A 20,337-nucleotide genomic window follows, 5' to 3' on the forward strand; every position below is an offset into this window, starting at 1 on the left:
TACATTTCACCCCTGGCCACACCTAATAGTTCCCTTTCTGTGGCCCCAGAGTTCTCCCTAAAGATAAATTTAGCCTATCTTATTCTTCTTGAGAGTCTAAGCGCAAAATATTGGCCCTAAGCTTTGTAGAGACTTAAGACATCATTTCACCACTTAAGAATTCTGAAAAATTGAGAGAGCCCACTTGGCGCACAAAGCATGGAATGGCTTTTAGGGTGCTGGAGGTTGTACACCCCTGGATTAGAAGAATCCTAACCACAAGGATTTCTTTTTTTTCTTTTAAGTGGAGCATTTGTGAGAAGTTGGATGTGGGATAATCCAGCGCAGAACCTCAGACCAGTTCATTTCCATTCATTCTGGCTTGTGCCATGCAGAAATTTGGGGTCAGTATTCCCCACTGGAATTACCTTAATGTGGTTCCACACAGCGCAAGGCACAGTTTGAGAAGCAGCATTTTTTATTTTTTTTGCACTCAGAGTCATTATTACATTCATATTGTCCTTTAGTTGGACATTTTCTAATCTCTTTTGGGCAATGCTTTGGTTTTTCTGCAAAAAAAAAAAAAGAGCAGTAGGAAAAAAAGCTGTATCCATAGCATTCAATCCGAGCCTTAAAGATACTTTATTTCCACAGTAAGCGGACAGCATTAAAACTTAAATCTGATAAGGAAGCTATGCTTACACTTTAGAGAAAGGAAGAAGGATATTTGAGAACACAAGCAACCTCAGTGGAAGCCCAGTGGGATATAACAAATGTCATCATGCAAATAATGTGATTTATGGTCTTGCATCAGACGTCACAAAACACTTATGTTAGACATTTATGTTAGATTTGGAGGTTTTTAATAGGGATATCTGGCGATGCATGCTAGGAACATACTGGATCCATAATTATGAACTCTATCTCAAAGGTCCTGCATCCTATGATCTCAGGAACCATTTTCTGCATCTTGAAAGCTAGAACAGAAGCCATAGCCTAGTGCAGAGGTCTTCAAACTTGGTGGCTTTAAGACTTGTGGACTTCAACTCCCAGAATTCTCCAGCTAGCTATGCTTCAATTCTGGGAGTTGAAGTCCACAAGTCTTAAAGCTGTCAAGTTTGAAGACCTCTGGCATAGTGCATAATAGCCTAACACTGTGGTGATGAACCTATGGCATGTGTGCCCGAAGTGGCACGTGGAGCCATATCATCTGGCATGCGTGGCATCACTTGTTCCTCTTCTGGGTTTCTGATGTGCATCCACATGCGATGAAGAGCTGGTCTTCCGTTTTCTGGCGTGACTATGCACGCCGGCCAGCTGTATGTGCATGCATGGCAGTAACCGGAAGACTTGCTGGCTGGCACGCATGTGTGCGCCAGAAACCAGAAGTACCTTATCCGGTGCGCGCATGCCCCCTGGGCAGTTCCTCTTCCTGGTCACGGCCCTGACGAGCGCATGCGAGTGAAGCGCTCCCTTATCGGCACTTGGTATCACACATGTGTGCACGCTCCCACCACTGGCCTAACATATGGCATCAAGTCCTTTGTGTCAGGACAGTAAGGAAACAAAAGCTGCTTGGATTTCTGGAACTATCTTAATAGTTGGTACAGTTTTGTAACAGAATCGTGCCTACTAAAATAATTCTTCCCTGTTACCTATATCTAGTGTCATTAAAGCGGTCCTATTCTACATCTCATTCTTATCCTCCCCTCTCTCTTGGATTCCAGAATTTCTGCTCTAAGAGAAGGTGCTGTCTCAAGATAAGAACAGGGCAAAACATCAGGCTGCAAAATATTAGGCTACTATGTTGCAGGAATTGGTCTCTGAAATCATAGGATGCCGGACCTTTGAAACGGAATCCATAATTCTTGTTTGCGGATCCAGCATGTTCCTAGCATGCATCATCCGATATCTCTATTAAAAACATCCAAATCTAAGCAGAGTCAGGAGGACTATGTAGAAATCATGTGAGAAAATAGTTTAAATAGCACTGTTATTGCTGTAACATTGTAAACCACACAGAGTCACTTCGTGGTGAGATGGGCGGCAAGCAAATTTAATAAATAAATATACACTTAAGAGTTCAATTCAAGAGTGAGAAAATAAAATGAAATGCTTATATACCTCATTCATGAAGTGATGTTCTTCCTATGTCCACAAAAGGCAAAAATAATCAGCAAACCTGTTACTAGGTTTGCTTCCTAATTAGTTTTTTCCACTTTGATACCTATATGTAGAATTGCAAAGGGGGTATTTCTAGTGGCTGAAGAGGGAGGGTGGGAGGGTGGGAGGGAGGGAGGCAGGGAGAGAGAGAGAGAGAGAGAGAGAGAGAGAGAGAGAGAGAGAGAGAGAGAGATTGAGATTGATTTAAGCCCCATGAAGTACCTTTTTCTGGTGTGCGACACACTGTCCCACAACTACCCTCACAGCATCTTTTTATTCCTGGACATTCATCATCCTTCTCACATACATCAAAGGCTGCTCGGCAAACTACATATTGCACTGGACAGGTTCCAAGTTTCACTGTGTAAGAAAAAACTCCAAATATTAGAGAAACAAGCATATGAAATATAAATTAGGTTCTTCGATGCTTCTTACAGAAAGAAATTCCTACAGATTTTTTTGGGGGGGAGGGAGGAGGACATATACTTCCTTTGAAATATCTTCCTTCTCACTTGTGCAAATATTCTAGATTTTGGGAACTCAGCAACCTGATTCCCCTGAAGCAATACTGTATTTCATTGAGATGAAACCAGAGGTGGGTTTCAGCAGGTTCTGACCAGTTCTGGAGAACCGGTAGCGGAAATTTTGAGTAGTTCGGAGAACCAGTGGTAAAAATTCTGACTGGCCCCACCCCCATCTATTCTCTGCGTCCCGAGTCCCAGCTGATCGGGAGGAAATGGGGATTTTGCAGTAACCTTCCCCGGAGTGGGGTGGGAATGGAGATTTTACAGTATTTACTATCAGACATGAGGTGCAGGATCCATTCCCTTTTATTGAAGAGCTTCAGCAAAAGAGCCAGCAAAATGCCAGGACCCAGAACAAAAGATTTAACAAGCTTTTATACAGTTTTTCAAGGCGGGATAAAGAAACATTGTCTAATAGGCTTTTTGAAAATTATCTAAAGTGTTTCCTATTGGCTCCACGCTTATTTCTAAATCTTAACTAATAAATACTTCAAAAGTTATCTAACAAGTATTCTATAGGATCTACTTCACCCCTATTCCTAAAAGTTAACTAATAGGTACTGTTGAAGACATTTGGTAGCAAGTCTCCTATTGGCTCTATCTTAGCCGTATTTTAAATCTTAACAATATGTCTTGTATAATATGCCTGACAGTCAGCTCTTGTTTCCTATATTGAAAGGGGCCCTACCTGTCCACCTTCCCTCTATCTTTGTTATGCAGGCTTTGAACATACACATCTCCTCTCTTTCTTCTGAATTCATGCCATAACCTTGCATTTTTACAGCAAATGCACCATCGCTCTCTCCTTTGCTAAACATCACAGCTCACATCCCAGGCTTTTTTTGCCTGCTCTCCTTTTGGAATATGTGTATTCACATGTTTTATTATGGACATCCAAAATATTTCACCCAGCTCTATTCCATATCTGCAAAAGCAGTGTTCTTTCTTCTAACTGCAATGAAATGTAAGCAAGCACATTCTTTAAAGCAATGGTTAATTTGGGGTGGGGGTATTTATTTTCAATTAAACAGATTTATTTTACAATAAATATAAAGGTAAAGGTTACCCCCTGTCCAGTAGTATCCAACTTTAGGGGATGGTGCTCATCTCCGTTTCTTAGCCAAGACAGCCAGCATTGTCTGAAGACATTTCCATGATCAAGTGAGACTAGCAGTGGCCAGTGAAATGCTGAAGTGCATGGAATGCTGTTCCCACCAAAGTGGTATTTATTTATCTACTCGCATGCTAGGTGGGTATGAGCTGGGACAGGTAATGGGAGCTCAACCCATCATGCAGCGCTCAGGTCTCAAACCCAGGCTGTCAGCTTTCCAGCTGAGAAGCTCAATCTCTTTAACTGCTGAGCCATCATGCCCCCTACAATAAATATATTGTAACATTATATATTATCTGGGATTACATGTTAATTATTAAATAAGTGATATTTATTTCTTGCTCATCCCTAACCCTGATTAAATTATTAGTTTTATTCATAGGAGCATCACACAAATTCATTAATCATTTTAGGGTGCCATACAAGGCTACAGTCATAATTTACAGAGTGCAATGATTGAGCTTCCCAGTAGCTTAAATTCAAACCAAAATACTCATATTATGGCACAGCACCTTGAAATCTATCTGCTAGCAATTGCTATGACTTATTTCGATAATCAAAGTATAAATCCATCAAACATGCCATCCTGGATGATGGCAGAGATGCTTCTAATTCTCCTGGTCTGCTCCAAAATGACTAATACTTATTGTAATTTGGCTGCACACGTTTCACTGAATGACATGTTTAACAAAAGATTAGTGGGAAGCATTACAACACAATTCTAATTCTGCAAGCTAGTTGCTGGTTCTTGGAGAGATCCATTAATGTCCTTTGATTTTTTGTTGTAAGACTAGGATATATATTATATTTTATATATATATATATATATATATATATATATATATATATATATATATATATACATATATATATATATATACATATATATATATATATACATATATATATATATATATATATATATATATATATATATATATATATATATATATATATATATATATATGTTTATGTAAGTTTTCACGGGTATGTATGTGTGTATAGTTAATATTTCGGGTTTCTTCCCGTGTAATTGTGGATATATCCCTAAAAGGGTAGAAGCGACGTTTCGGCAGAATCCCATCTGCCATCATCAGGCTTATGCCAGTAGTCATTTTGCACTAACTGACGTTGGAATTTCAAATCTGGTGTTGGTATTCTGGGATGGCTCCACCTTTTCATTCTGATTGGTTGGGAGTCCCAGTATGTGTTTATTGGTTTGGCTTCGGGTGTATGGTCGGTTTTTCTCCACTAGGTGGCAGGGCTTCATCTTTGTGGCTGGTTTGAATATGATTTGGTTGGGATTTTTTTGTGCAATGTTTGGTCCATCTTCCACATATGGTGTCAAGATTCGTCTATCTATGAGAGCAGGTTTCCAAATAGTAGGTAGACGTGAAGTGTCATCCCGTTTATTCATGCAATATGGTCTTCTTTCCATTTCTATTGCTTCTCTGATTATCCTGCCATTGAGATGTTCTATTTTTGCAACTGTTTTTGTTTTATTAAAATTAATGTTGTGTCCTGTTGTATTTATATGTTGAACTAATGATGATGTGTGTTCTTGCTTTTGTATTGAGTTTTTGTGTTCCTCGATGCGCACACTCATTCTTCTGTTGGTCTGTCCAATGTATGTTGATGGGCAGGAAGCACATGGGATTTCATATATGCCTTGATCTTCTAATTCTATTTTGTCTTTGGGGTTTCTCAGAATGGACGATATCTTTCTATCTGTGCAAAATATGGTTTTGATGTTATGTTTTTGTAGTACTTTGCTAATTTTATCTGTTGTACCCCTTATATAGGGCAAGATGGCTTTCCCATTGTTTTGTTCCTCTTGTTGTTTTTTATTCTGTCTTGGTGTTGTATGTTTGATCATATTGATGACTTTATTTCTACAGAACCCATTTGATGTCAGTACATTAGTTAGTGTATATAATTCAGTTTGTAAATGTGCTTCATCAGCCAGACGTTTAGTTCTTGTGGTTAATGTTTTGGCAACAGAGTTTATTTGTGCTGGATGGTGGTGTGATTTGGCGTTGAGATAGCGGTTCGTATGTGTCTTCTTTTGATAGATGGTATGTCCTAAGGTGCCATCAGATTTTTTATAAATTAATACATCGAGGAAAGGTAACTGGTTTTCTGATTCTATCTCCATGGTGAATTTTATTTTGGGATGGAGGCTGTTCAAATGTACTAAGAAGTTTTCCAATTTATCTCTTCCATGTGGCCAGATCACAAAGGTGTCATCAACGTATCTGAGCCATAATTTTGGTTTGTTAACAGTTTTTTCTAAGGCATTGGATTCGAATTCTTCCATGAAAAGATTAGCGATGAATAATATATATATTATAAGAGGATTAATGAAAATGATAGGGTTGCAGGAAAAAGCTTTCATAGCATTTTTCCCCCTCCTAATTATGGAAATTGAATTCTCTAAGTGAGACTCTTCTGTAAATAGAGAGCCTTATGGCAATACTGCTTACATTTCTTTTCCCTTAAAAAATTGCTTGCTTGATGTGGACAAAGATGCAACTTTTAGAGCAAACATACACACACAAATCTGAGCTTGAGTTCTAGAAATTAAAGCATGATGGAGGAAAGAAGGTATAACATCCTAAAAGGGCTCTAGTTCAGTGATACAGAATCTGCTTTGTATACAGAAGTTCCCAATGTCAGAATTCCCATCACAGCTTCACATTCGCTAACTGCCAGTTTGCCATGAACTATGGAGGGAGGGAACCAGATGGGAGGGTGGAATTTAGTACTCACAGTCAAGGTCAAGGTCAAAGCACTGGAATGCAATGGCTCACCAACCATCCCGCCATTGAAGAGACAGTTCCCAAAACAATTTATTCAAATGTAATTGGACAAGAAGGGACTGGCAGGGAGCAGGAACTGGATGGGGAAAGTTAACTGAGAAATCTTGGGGCACCAATTTCAGTTCAGGCTTTGTTATACTGTAGACCACTTGGCTTTTAGTAAAGCACGCCTTTCATTACAAATGGAGTTGAGAGTCTTTTTTGCCTAGAGGATCAAGTTGGGACTGATCTGACACCCAATTTCAATGCCAGAATTTTAGAAAAAAGATGGAAAAGGTCCTATCCATAATTACCATATTTTTCAGAGTATAAGATGCACCGGAGTATAAGAAGCACCTACCTTTTTTGGTGAGGAAAAGAAGAAAAAGAAATCTCCCTCTGTCTCTGAGCAATTTTTCCTCATTGCAGCAAACAGCAAACAGCCTGCTTTACTTTCCTTTTCGTTTTCAGCATAGCTTGATTAGCACAAGGGGGAAAAAAAATCTGCTCCAACAATTTACCTCTTTGCAGCAAGTAGCAGAGCCTTGCACAAAACAGCTGAGAGCAAATCAGCTGAGAGTCAGGAGGCCGATCCAATCAACTTTTGCTAATTAGGCTGTGCTGAAGCTGAAAGGAGCTGCTTTTTCTTGCTGTTTGCTGCAAGGAGGTAACCGCTGCGAGGCAGAGGCCAAAGGGTGGGGGCCAGTGGGTGGGCAGGGCTACATTTGGTGTATAAGACGCACCTAAATTTTCACCCCCTTTTAGGGGGAAAAAGGTGTGTCTTATACTCTGAAAAATACGGTATATAGAGCTGCTGCTTGTCAGTACAGTATTAATAATCGTAGGCTCACTGGACCAATGACTTGAAAGAATGTAAGACAGTTTGCAATGGTCTAGGCCCGTTGGTGAAGGTACTGGTAAGTTTTAGACATCAGAAGCAATTAACAATTAAGGAAGTACAATGTCACAGAAATAGCATAAACAATGGGGAGGTGATTGGATTCATCTTAGGAGTGGCTGAAAGATAAGCAGGGACTGAAAAATGTATTATTTCTTTTTCCAGGATGGCTTTCTACGTAAACTAGCAATCATTATCTCCCCGTGAAGCAAAATCTGAACCTAGTACCGTTCTCTGGTAACAAGCAGGCTTGCCCGCAAGAGCCAGGACAGCATTTCCTTGCACCCGGACACTGGTCATCTTGCTTGCATTGATTTCCAATAGGTCCTTCATGACAGATGGCATCAGTGTATGGACAGATACCAGGTTTCACTTTGGAAAAAAAATATAAGAAAGTTTTAAGGATATTTGTAAATACAACGGAACAATTAGAAACGTTGTGATGAGAATCTACCAGAGGGCATGAACAGGGCGGAAAAATTGTAAACATAAAACTTCAACGTGTCTAAACTTTTCTGAATTTTCTAAGGAAAAGTTTCATTCAAAAATAAATATAACACACGTATGTTATCATCAAATTATACATATACTGTATAGTCCCTTGGTCTAGGACAGTGATGGCTAACCTTTTTGGGGGAGGTTCGCGCGCATGCCCACACCCATAATTCTATGCGCCCCACCCTGTGCGCCCAACCCCCCTCTACCCCCCCACTCCTGGCATGCAATGGCCCAATAGGCCCGTTTTTCTTTGTCACCTAGTTCCAGATCCTCTCTATGCATCTGGGAGGGTGAAAACAGCCTCCCCGCCCCCCCCAGGCCCTCTGGAGGCAGGAAACAGCCTGTTTCCCTACTTCTGGTGGGCCCAAAATCAAGTGGCCAGCGCACGCATGTGCGCCAGAGCTGAGCTGGTGTGCCCACTGATATGGCTACGTGTGCCACCTGTGCCACGCATGCCATAGGTTCGCCATCACTGGTCTAGGATAATCCTCCATAGATGGACCTTCTGTTAGTGCTTCCCAATCTGGTTATCTATTAGAAATCTATTAGAAAGGCATAGACCTTAAAAATAAAAACAGGAACATGTAACAGATTAGATGTAGTCTGAAGAGTTGAACCTTGTTTATAGCCCAAAGAATTGACAACAATTGGGAAACTGTAGTCTGTGTGCCAATTTTTTTAAAAAATGGGAAAGGGGATAATTATCCACCTAGCCTTTTCTATCAGCCAGAGATGGAATAGTTGAAGGAAGCTTACATTCCCCCCTCCCTGGTAGATAGAACTTCACTTCCTACTGACAGTTGCTTTGGCCTGGATAGCTAGAGGTCATCCATCACTTGTGGCAATTCTCCCTAACCCTCTCCCAAATAAGCAGCAGCTTCAGGAAGACACTATGAGGCCAACCAAATCACACATAATAAGCACCACCTACATACTCAGCATGGCTTTCTGATTTTGATTCCCCTTCTTTCTCTTTTTCTTCCACTCCCCTTCGAGTGCCATGTTTGTGTTTTGAGCCTGAAGACAGAGGGGTTTCCCCAGCAACTGATGTGACTCTTTTGACAGGCAAAAGGTTCTCTCAAAAGCAAGATAAAAATGCAACAAAATAAATAAATCTATATAAACCACAGCAGGAGATCATCACTGCTTTATTCTCAGTTGTTACAAAGAAAGAGCATAAATTGGTTCTTGAATCCTCATTTCTAGACAAAAACAGAATAAAAGTAACTGGCAGAGGCTTTCTGATCTGGGTGAAATCCCCAAATATTGTCCTTCCACTTACCTTTGTTTGGATGTGGGACACCTGCAGTGAAGCAAGTTAGTTCTACACAGAAGATTAAAAAGCCAGTGAGAAAGAAAGTGTCAGTTGATCTCATGGTGCTGTTAGAATGATGTCTTCTCTGACCTATCCTGCCATCCAAGGTGGTTTATGGTCTTTTACGCATAACTTTTGAAGAAAAGAGCACTAGCAGTGTCTTTCTGTAAAACTGCCAGGATTCCTAGTTTTCCAGTGGACTGGACACATGGGCCCTGTTCAAAGCTACTGTTAATTACTGATGTAACAGTCATTCCATCTCCCTGGGGAAACCTAGAAACTCTGTTGAGGGCAATGAGGTTCTAACAGAGAATTCTCAGAATCCTCTGAGATTCTGAAATGTTTTGGAGGAAGCCATGATGACAGTTGACCTGATTGGTTGGTTGGTTGGTTGATTGGTTGATTGATTGATTGATTATAGCCACCCATCTCACAGCTTTGACTCTGGGTAACATACAGATACTGGTATAATGTTTTGGCTGCCTTCAGAAGAGTTCTCATCCAAAGAGGATGAAGCTGTTGACTCCCGTGATCCAGTAAAGCTGAATTAGAGCCGGCAAGCTTAAACCTTAAATCCGTTCGGTATATAGAAATCAATTTATCATTCTTGTGTGACATAACGTAGAGAATAAAAATGCATCTGGGATGTCTTTCCCTGGAATGAATACCAGCTTCCAGGAAAGGCATCCCAAAGGTAAAGGTAAAAATTTAAAAAAGTTTAAACTTGATGTTGGTTGCATTTGCACAGAGGCCTGGAGCTTGCTACATGTAATCATGCAATCATACTTGGCAGCAGAGTGGTATTGAAACATTCTTATCTTGCCTCCTAGTCCATCTATTGATCTCTCTGTCTTTAGACATTATTACAGCTTCTGCAATATTTTTTTTTGTTCCAACTGTATCATCAGATCGTTTTCATCACTTATATCATGTGCACAGAATAGTAGAAGATTCCTGCCTTTAAAAACCTGAAAAACAGAAAATATTAGAAGAAACACAAACTTAACTAAGCAGTAATTTTTAAAGAACATATTGCAAGTTATCAGAATTAATTCCAACCACTCAGAGATATATTGATCCCTCATCTTGTCACTCTTATTTGAGTCTTCGTCCAACTGTTTATTACAAGTACTGGCTACTTCTAGGTCACAGTACTGTATGCAATATTTACTTCAATCCATATGTGGAAAATCTATAACATGACCATTTCAGGGCAGATCTACAAGATAAAAGCCAATCAGGAAGAAAATGTGGCATCCTTGGTGTCCTCTGAGCACTGTCATTTGCTTACAGAAATTTCATTGCTAATTAAGTAACATTACTAGGATTGCTGTTACCTAGTGAGTAATTGAATGTCTCAGTGGTGGGTTGCTACCGGTTCGCACTGGATCAGGCGAACTGGTAGCAGTGGTGGGAGGCTCCACCCACCTGCCCAGATGCTTCTGCACATGCGCAGAAGTGCTGCACATGCAAATGCGCCCATGAGCAAATCAGTAGCGACAGGATTTGGAATCTGCCCCTGGAATGTCTGGAAGCAAACAGCCAATTCAGAGATCACCAAGGACTTCATATTTCAACTCTGAGCTACATACAGTATATTCTCTTCTACAGGAAGAAAATACTGTCTGATATCATAATGCTGTTAGCAACATACTCTCAGTGAGTTTGTTTTATCAAGAAAAGCAAGCATAGTATGTTTCTTGCAATGGGCTGGCCCAGTAAATACATTCTTGGAAAAGAAGAAAAATTCCAAGTTTTCACTAGGCTGGGTAGGTAGGTCTTATCCAACAACACATTTAATAATGGATTTATTGCTTATTCCTTCTATCTTGAGAATCCTTGACCCTGTGTGGGACTCCAGGATCCTCAGCAACCCCATAAGAATAAGTCTATGACTCTTTATGAAGAGAGCCAGTTTGATGCAGTGATTAAGGCACCAGATGGGAAACCAAGAAACTGGAAGTTTTAGTCCCATCTTAGGTGACCTTGGACCAGTCACTTTGGGAAGGAGAAGGGAGGCAAGGGCAAACCACTTCTTGCCATCTTGACTTTTTTTATCTATCCCTGTGGATGCCTTATATCTGACTTATTTTGTGATGGTCTGCAACCATACTATTTGGGTGGTAATTCCCCCAACATGCTACAGGACTCTGAATTTTGATCCCTAGATCTAGCTGCACCATTAATACTGCATTGTGCTTTCCTAGTTTTATACTGTAGTATAAAACTGTAGTAATACTGAATGTTCTTTCTGCACCAACTCAGAAAGCTCAAACTGCCCAAGGAGCTGCTGATACAGTTCTACAGAGGAATTATTGAGTCTGTCATCTGCACCTCTATAACTGTCTGGTTTGGCTCTGCAATCCAACAAGACAGACACAGACTTCAGAGGATAATTAGAATTGCAGAAAAAACAATTGCTACCAACCTGCCATTGAGGACTTGTAAACTGCACAAGTCAAAAAGAGGGCTATGAAAATATTTACAGACCCCTCACATCCTGGACATAAACTGTTTCAACTCCTAGCCTCAAAACGACAATATAGAGCATAGCACACCAGAACAACTAGACACAAGAACAGTTTTTTCCCGAATGCCATCACTCTAATAAACAAATAATTCCCTCAACACTGTCAAACTATTTACTAAGTCTGCACTATTATTAATCTTCTCATTGTTCCCATCACCCATCTTCTTCCACTTGTGACTGTATGACTGTAACTTTGTTGCTTGTATCATTTGTACCCTACGACTATCATTAAGTGTTGTACCTTATGATTTTTGATGAATGTATCTTTTCTTTTATGTACTCTGAGAGTGTATGCACCAAGACAAATTCCTTGTGTGTCCAATCACACTTGGCCAATAAAAAATTCTATTCTATTCTATTCTATTCTATTCTATTCTATTCTATTCTATTCTATTCTATTCTATTGTTATTTGTAGCTGCATGCTGCAAGGCTCAGTCAAGATTACTATTAAAGAGGTATCTCTAGCAAAAGGCCATGCAACCATTACCTCTATTTCTATTAAGCCCTTTTCTTCCAGGGCTGAAGGCTCAATTTAAGAGGGCTATATAAGTGAACATGAATTTTGATTCGGCATAAAATTAAGCCATTACATACACAACTTTTCATTAGGGCTGTATTGCCACATTACCACAAGAGGGCAATATGTTGCTCTTCTTTGCAAAACCATTCCCTTTTATAGAAACTCATTAAAGATTTCTGGATATCTGATACTGAATTTCTAACCTTATTGGTTTGCTAATGCTTTAATATAGTACTATATGTAGTGCATGAAATAAAATCAAAACCATTAAGACTTAATTTATTTCTTTGGATCCTTTTACACATACTGCATTTGCATTGCATGACTTCCTGATCTCATGTTGCCTTCTAGAACATTTGTTATTATTTCCCCAAGATCAAATCATAGAGTGCTGATAAATTCTACAGTAGAGCATCTACATACTGGCCATATGGGGATTTACCACGTTAGCTGCATTTAAACTGAATTACTGTAAACTGAAGTTGAAACATAATTCCTCTCTTGACCCTGTTCATTTTGTCCTGGCTTCTATGTGCCTCCAGAACTTTAAGTCTTATTCTCACAAAGTTGTGCTCATTCTTATGTTAAAGGCCATGATCACACAATACACAACACTCTTAATCAGAACAATGAAAGGCCAAGGATGTCACGTTAAACTTGCAACCTAACATTTCCAAATCACATTACAAACACAAACATAGCCAAGTGCAGCGATGGCAAACCTTTTTGGGACCGAGTGCCCAAACCGGAACATGTGTGCATGTGTGTGCATGTGTGCATACCAGAGCACCGGAAACCCAAAGACCAGCTGGCCAGTGCGTGCATGCCTGTTTTGGGGCCATTTTCCAGGCCATTTTCTGGGTGTTTTTCGGACCATTTTCCGGGCTGTTTTCTGGGCCATTTTCCAGACCATTTTCTGGCTGTTTTTTGGGCCATTTTCAGGCCATTTTCCAGCACTCTGGCACCTGTGAAGACCAGCTGGCTGGAAGACAATGCACGCCAGAAACCAGAAGAGCAGCTGGCGACAGCGCACGTGCCCACAAGAGGGCTTTGCATCAGTGGCAAAACCCAATTTTTTTTACTACCAGTTCTGTGGGCGTAGCTTGGTGGGCGTGGCAGGGGAAAGATACTGCAAAATCTCCATTCCCTCCCCATTCCAGGGGAAGATACTGCCAAATCCCCATTCCTTCCCCACTCCTGGGGGAAGGATATTGCAAAATCTTCATTCCCACCCCACTCTGGGGCCAGCCAGAGGAGGTATTTGCCGGTTCTCCGAACTGGTCAAAATTTCCGCTACCGGTTCTCCAGAACCTGTCAGAATCTGCTGGATTTCACCCCTGCTCTGCATGACACCTCTGGTCTAGTGTTTAGGGCTTTACAAAAGACTAACAGTGTTGAGGTCATTCTAGTCTCTGAAAGGAAGATGTTCCATAGAGCAGGGGCCACTGCTGAAAAAGCCTGCCTTCTAGACTCTGCCAGCCTCCTTGGCTGACAGGATCTGAAGCATGCCTATTCTGCTAGATCAGGTTGGATGGATAGAGAATCTTGGGAAAAGGCAATCCAATCAAATACTGTAGTTCCAAGCCACATAAGCCTTTAAGGTAATCACCAGGGCTTTGAACTGCACCCAGAAACACACCGGTAACCAGTGCAGCTCACACAGAAGTGGTGTTACATGTTCCGTGTATCTGGCACCATTTATTATCCACTCAGCTGCATTCCGCGCTAGTTGAAGTTTCCAAATGGTCTTCAGGGACAGCCCCATGTAAATCATGTTACAGTAGTCTAACCTAAAGGTTACAATAGCAATAGCAACACCAAGAGCATTTAGAGTTAGATACTCCTCCACAGTGCTTTATAGCACTCTTTGAGCTGTTTACTATGTCAGCATATGGCCCCCAACAATGTGGGTCTTCCTTTTACCAACCTCGGAAGAATGGAAGGCTGGGTCAACTTTTAGCCAATCAGGATCAAACTCTTGGCAATGAACTGAGTTAGCCTGAAATATTGCATTCTAATCACTGTGCCACCATGGCTCATGGGTGTGAATTATTGTGAGGAGAGCCTCCTGGCAAGGGTGCAACTGGTGTACCACGCTTGATTTTTGTGTAAACTAGGGGGTAGCTTGCCTGAGACATTGACTTGGGCTTTGGTAGCTCAATGGCTAAGTCGCTGAGCTTGTCAATCAGAAAGGTCAGCAGTTTGGCGGTTCGAATCCCTAGTATAGGTCTCCTGTGTGAGTTCTAGATGACCTCCAAGGTCCCTTCCAACTCTGTTACTATTACATTTACTCACACTACCACAATACCATTTCAGACAAATGGTTGTCCAATCTCTTCTTAAAAACTTATAGTGTTGGAGCATTCACAACTTCTGGAGGCAAGTTGTTCCATTGAGTAAAGCCTTGGTAGCAGCTCTTCCTCCTGTCTTTCAAGATCATTCCCTCTGTCCTCTACATCAATGAATCATTCATTTCCCTGTCAATGTCATCCTTTCTATATAGAGATAGGGCATGCTCTGAGTCTTGTCAATTAAAGAGTGTCATCTGTTGGGTTCCAGGAAGAATACCTTCTCCAGTGCAGAGATTAAAGTGGTCGCCTTCTGTGAAGCTCTTAAAACTTGCCTATACTCCTATACTCCCAGGCACAAAAGTCAGGAGGTAGTTGAATTTGTAAGATGTGTGAACTTGGTATGATGGGCTTGCCTTTGGTTGCCATTCTTTGCTTTTCTGGAAGGTTTTGTGGGCATTTATTATTTGTGTTATTAGCTATTACATTTATATTTTGTTGTATTAGCTGCCCAGAGCCGCTTTGTAAAATGACCTGCAATATAAATCTGATGGATAGATAGATGATAGGTAGATTAGAATCCTTCCATTTGCAAGACCTACATGAGAAGGAATATATTTTACGCTATTTTGTAATAATGATTCAGAATTCAGACTCTGCAGTTAAGAGAGTATAATATGACATCCCTGTACAATCTTGGACTAACTCCAAAATGATGATTTAAAGCAAAGGTAGGAATCTGGTATCTCCCAGTGTTATTCAACTCCCATATAGCTATTCGTGATTAGGAGTCAAATCCCTGACACCTCACTAAAAAGCTTCAAGAAAGGTGGGAGGGCATACAGACCAGCTGCCTGCAATTACTGCAGGGTTCGAATCTCGCCAAGGCTCAAGGTTGACTCAGCCTTCCATCCTTTCTAAGGTAGGTGAAATGAGGACCCAGTTTGTGGGGGCAATAAGCTGACTTTGTATAAATATACAAAAGGATGAAGGCTATTGCTGAGCACATTGTAAGCCGCCCTGAGTCTTCGGAGAAGGGCGGCATATAAATCAAATTAAAATAAAATAAATAAAAAATAAATAAATACACAGTCTTCCCTTTCCACAACATTTTTAGTAATTGCCAATTGTCAAATAAACATACTCTTTATTAGTGAAGATATGTTGCATGTCATCAAACTAATTAGCTATTTAATCTTGATTACATCAAATGTAATCAATGCCATCTCAGAGCTATACCTAGCCTCAATCCTACAGAAAAGGTTCCAGATAAGGATTCAAATGCAGGATTCATATTTCTGAGCTAATAGAAGGCTTCCAAGGACTCAGTCGGTCCTATATTCCTGGACCCCCATCTGACTAAAATAATATATGGTAACAGCCCTGTACCTGTTTATATTTAATTCCCTCCAATTGAAAATTATTCAATTAAAACAATGCAGATAAAGATAGTCCTAGAAAAAGTAGGCAGGGTGGATAAGGTGAATTCAGCAATTAAGGGGTCAGATGATTCACTTCTTTATCAAGAGTAGTTATTATCACCTATTAAGCTAGCATCTCTATATTGCACTTGATTTGATAATGATGCAATTATCATGGCCTTTAACAAGATTAAATAGCTAATTAGTTTATGTGCAATGCAACTTCACTAATAAAGAAGTATACAACTTCACTAATAAAGAGTATATTTATTTGACAATTGGCAATTGCTAAAAATGCTTTGGAAAGGGAAGGCTGCGGGTGCCAGCAAGCAGTTCTGCAAAAGATGCGAGGCAATATATCCAAATCCAACTTACTTGTTCAAAATTATGACATCTTCATTTCCCTTATATCAAATCAACACTCAGTGCATCTACTGTAGTTTGACATTGTCTATACTGGGGATAAGCATCCTTTAGGTCACGGGTGTCAAACCCAATCGCATCACAGGCCGGATTGTGATATATCGTGTCGTTTTTTGCCTTTGTGGAGCCGAGGTGGGCATGGCCTATGTGTGACGTATCCGGCCCGCAGGCCATCAGTTTGACAGGCCTGATTTAGGTGGTCAGAAGCTGCTTGCTTGGTTATTTATTTATTTACTGAAGCAATTTATATAAGCACCCATCTCACAGCAATGGCACATAGAGGGTTAAAAGTGAAAAACAGTAACATAATTTATAAATAAACATTCTTTTTACATATAATATAATGCAACTGTATAATCAGTATTCCATTTCCAGTCAGTGAAGACATGAATTAGGCTAACAAGCCAAGAGGAGTAGTTTAACCCCCAACCCAAATGCCTAAAAGATTATTCAGGCCATTAACGCCTTACAAAAAGCCAACCAGTTTGGTGCCATTCAGATCTCCTGGTGCAATCGTTGCATAGACAATGCATTACTCCTAGGTTGCATAAGATTGTATTTCTTAAGAGAAAGAAAACCAATCCTGCAGGTTCGGTAGGCAATCAATGATAGGTAATTGTGGAAATGACCTAGTCCTATGCCATGTAGGGCTTTTTAGTTAGTAAGCACCACCTAAAATTGCACCCAAACATTCACTGAGAGCCAGTGCATCTCACAAATCAGAGGCGTTACTAAGATGCATTGTGGAGCTCCCAAAACTGACTGTGCCACTGCACTCTAGACCAGGTGCAACTTCCAAAAGCTCTTCAAGAGTATGAAGAGTGTGTTATCGTAACCCAACCAAGAGGTTACTAAGGCATGAGTTACAATGAGTAGGGTCTCCTAGTCTAAAAAAAAGTACAATGGTGTACAACCTGCACAAAGGCAGGTTCTTCAAGGATCCACAGATTGTGTACCAACTTTGTCTGAGGAAACGCAGTCCCATTCAGAGGTAAAGATGAAAAGTCTCTTGAGGGCTTGATTTGAGGGCTGACCCAGGACAAAGCTGTGTAATTGGATACAATCAGTAAGTTGATGATACCTCATCCCATATTGCTTCATACAGATGTTTAAAAGGAGCAGGTAAGGTGGGGTCCTAAGGAACCACACAAGGCAGGGACTAAACTGACCAGAACAACCCAAGTGCTGTGTTTACCACTCCCAATCCCCTGAACCAGTCCAAAAGATTACTATGACTGATAGCACTGAAAACCTCAGAGAGATCAAGGAGGACTAGGATGGATACAGTACCTCCATCCCAAGCCCAAGGAGCAAGGACCATTAACAAGTGTAATCAATGGCATCTCTTAGCTATAACCTGATCTGAAAAGGGTCCAAACAATCTGCTTCTTCCAGGTCTCTCTGGAGTTGAAACTAATCATTTCTCAACAACCTTCCCTGGAAAATTAAACTTGGAGACTGGACAAAAAATTCTCTAGTTCCTCTGAGTCCAGCAATGGCCTTTTGAAGACCAGGCAGATAACTCTCTCCTTAAAGATGTCCAACCATATATCATATCTTGGAGGTCTTAACCAACTAGGAGGGACATGATCTAACACACTGATAGCCAAGCTCACAGCTCCAAAAACCCTATCCACTTCATAGGGTCTGCTTCTGCTTCTTCTGCTTCTTCCTCCTCCTCCTCCTCCTCCTCCTCCTCCTCCTCCTCCTCCTCCTCCTCCTCCTCCTCCTCCTCCTCCTCCTCCTCCTCTTCTTCTTCTTCTTCTTCTTCTTCTTCTTCTCCTCCTCCTCCTCCTCCTCCTCCTCCTCCTTCTCCTCCTCCTCCTCCTTCTATATCCATCATTGGACGTTGGCAATCATGTTGGCGATCCTATTTTTATCAATAATCGTACAAAAAAGCACTGTTGAGTTTTGTTCAAACCAGTCCCTTAGATTTTGAAGCCATTATGTTCTTGTTTTGCCTGAACCTCGTTTGCCTTCAATATTTCCTTGGAAGATTAAGTGAAGTATGCTGTATTTTTATGGGTGTCGCATCACATGTCCAAAATATTCTAACTTTAGCTTTTTTATGGTTTTGATGATTTCCCTTGGCTTTCCCAGGTGGCTTATCACCTCCTCATTTCATAGGGACTACTAGATTCAAAATCTTCCCAGATAACTGGGAGGACCCGGATTGTGGGGGCAATAAGCTGACTTTGTATAAAAAAGAACACCACTTGGGGGGGGCGAAAGCCCTACTAAGCAGGTATATACAAAAGTATGAAGGCTATTGATTAACGCATTGTAAGCCGCCCTGAGTCTCCGGAGAAGGGCAGCATATAAATCGAACCAATCAATCAATCAATCAATCAATCAATCAATCAATCAATCAATAAGACTTGTACCTCAGGCATTTTCTGAACAGGTAAAGTCCAGTTCTGAACAAATTCAAGCAACTCTGTCCGACATATACCTAGAACAATCCTCACAATGACCCTGAAAATACATCCCTGATTTCTCTTTACTCAGATATAGTAAATATCTGTTGTTGATAGTGTTGGAACCCTGACAGTTGGCTATAGTACAAAGTGTCTGTATAAACTGTTTTTCCTTTTTCTTGTTCTTATCTCATTTCCTAATTACTTTGACTTACCATTTCTTACTCTTTTTAAGCATTTTGCATAAGATTACTTTCCCTGAAGAGAAATAGTATGATAGGTATGTCTGTGTGTGTGAATAAGCCCCTGAGCTATATCCTTAAATTTATGTTTTTGAAAAGAACCTCTACGGAATTTAATGACCATGATGAACAAGCATTCATGCCTCATTAAATCTGTGTTTCAATGTAGCCCCAGTAACATTCTAGGTTATTTATGTATTTTATTTGCTGCCATTTATATGCCTCTCAATCCCCCAAAGGATGGGAGCTCTGAGATGGAATGAAATTGTTCAAGATTGCAATGTTAACACCATTTGCAAAGGCTGCCATCTCGTAATGTGTTTTCTAGTTCTCCTTTGTCTCTGTTCTTTTAATAATCTCCTTGCTGTCTGGGAGTTAACAGAAGAGCAATACTGGGCAGTTTATTGTGCAGCTATTTAGGCTTTCATGCACTGGGTTTCCAAAGTCTTTAAAAGCCTTGGCTGAACATGGTAGGAGACGTGTTATCCAATCGGCACAGAAATACATAAAGCATTTTCAGCACAGATTGTATTTTTCTCCTAGAATATTGACATTCTGAGAAATGTCATGTGTCGTGATTTAGTATTCCTGTTTTTGTTGCTTTTAAATCAGAAGATTTGATTGGTGGGTTTTGGTTTATGGCATATCTATTTGAGTTTATTTGAAATGGAAGGCAGACTAACAAGTTGTTTAAGTAAATGCAATGATAAATAAAAAAAATATTGTTTTATAGTGCTGGGTTGAAAATTTCTTCTGAGGTTCTTTTCAATCGCTTGCATGCAATTTTGATGGAAAAGCAATTGCTTTCAATCGTTTTCCAGAGGAGTTTTTTTTTGGTGAAGTTCTTTTGACTAGGATGCAAACTTTATTTTCCTAGTTATAAGATAGTTACGCAGTAGGCTTTGATTTTTACTGTCCATTCATTTCTCCAGCAACCTGAAACTTTCCATGCCTCCTTTCCACGCCCAGAGGAGAATTCTTCCATTGGGCTTTTCCAAATTGGCAAATGGAAAAATGTTGAGTCAGAAAATAACAGCACCAGCACTAGGATTCCCTGCTGCTCCAAGAATAAAGGACTTCTCCAAAGAAGTCCAAAAACAAAAATTCTAAAACAATGTGAAAAGAAAATAAGAAGAACAAACAAAAGAAGCCTAGTTTTAAAGAGAGGAAAACAGCTGCGAAATTAGAAGATGGTTTTCAGCAGAGTGC

The 20,337-nt window shown here is 40.3% G+C and overlaps 1 protein-coding gene across 1 annotated transcript; it reads right to left on the minus strand.

Moving 5' to 3' along the window:
* Positions 1 to 408: 408 nt before the first annotated feature.
* WFDC5 (WAP four-disulfide core domain 5) lies at positions 409 to 9,347 on the minus strand. Its single transcript, XM_070939995.1, has 4 exons — positions 9,254 to 9,347; positions 7,702 to 7,845; positions 2,365 to 2,502; positions 409 to 548 (listed from the first exon to the last, which is right to left on the minus strand). The coding sequence occupies exons 1-4, from the start codon at positions 9,345 to 9,347 to the stop codon at positions 409 to 411; spliced, it is 516 nt and encodes a 171-aa protein (XP_070796096.1).
* Positions 9,348 to 20,337: the final 10,990 nt, after the last annotated feature.

This window comes from Pituophis catenifer, unplaced genomic scaffold (genome assembly GCF_029215685.1).
Source record: "Pituophis catenifer annectens isolate HBS135680 unplaced genomic scaffold, rPitCat1.0.hap2 SCAF_3, whole genome shotgun sequence".
In the NCBI taxonomy this organism is placed as follows: domain Eukaryota; kingdom Metazoa; phylum Chordata; class Lepidosauria; order Squamata; family Colubridae; genus Pituophis; species Pituophis catenifer.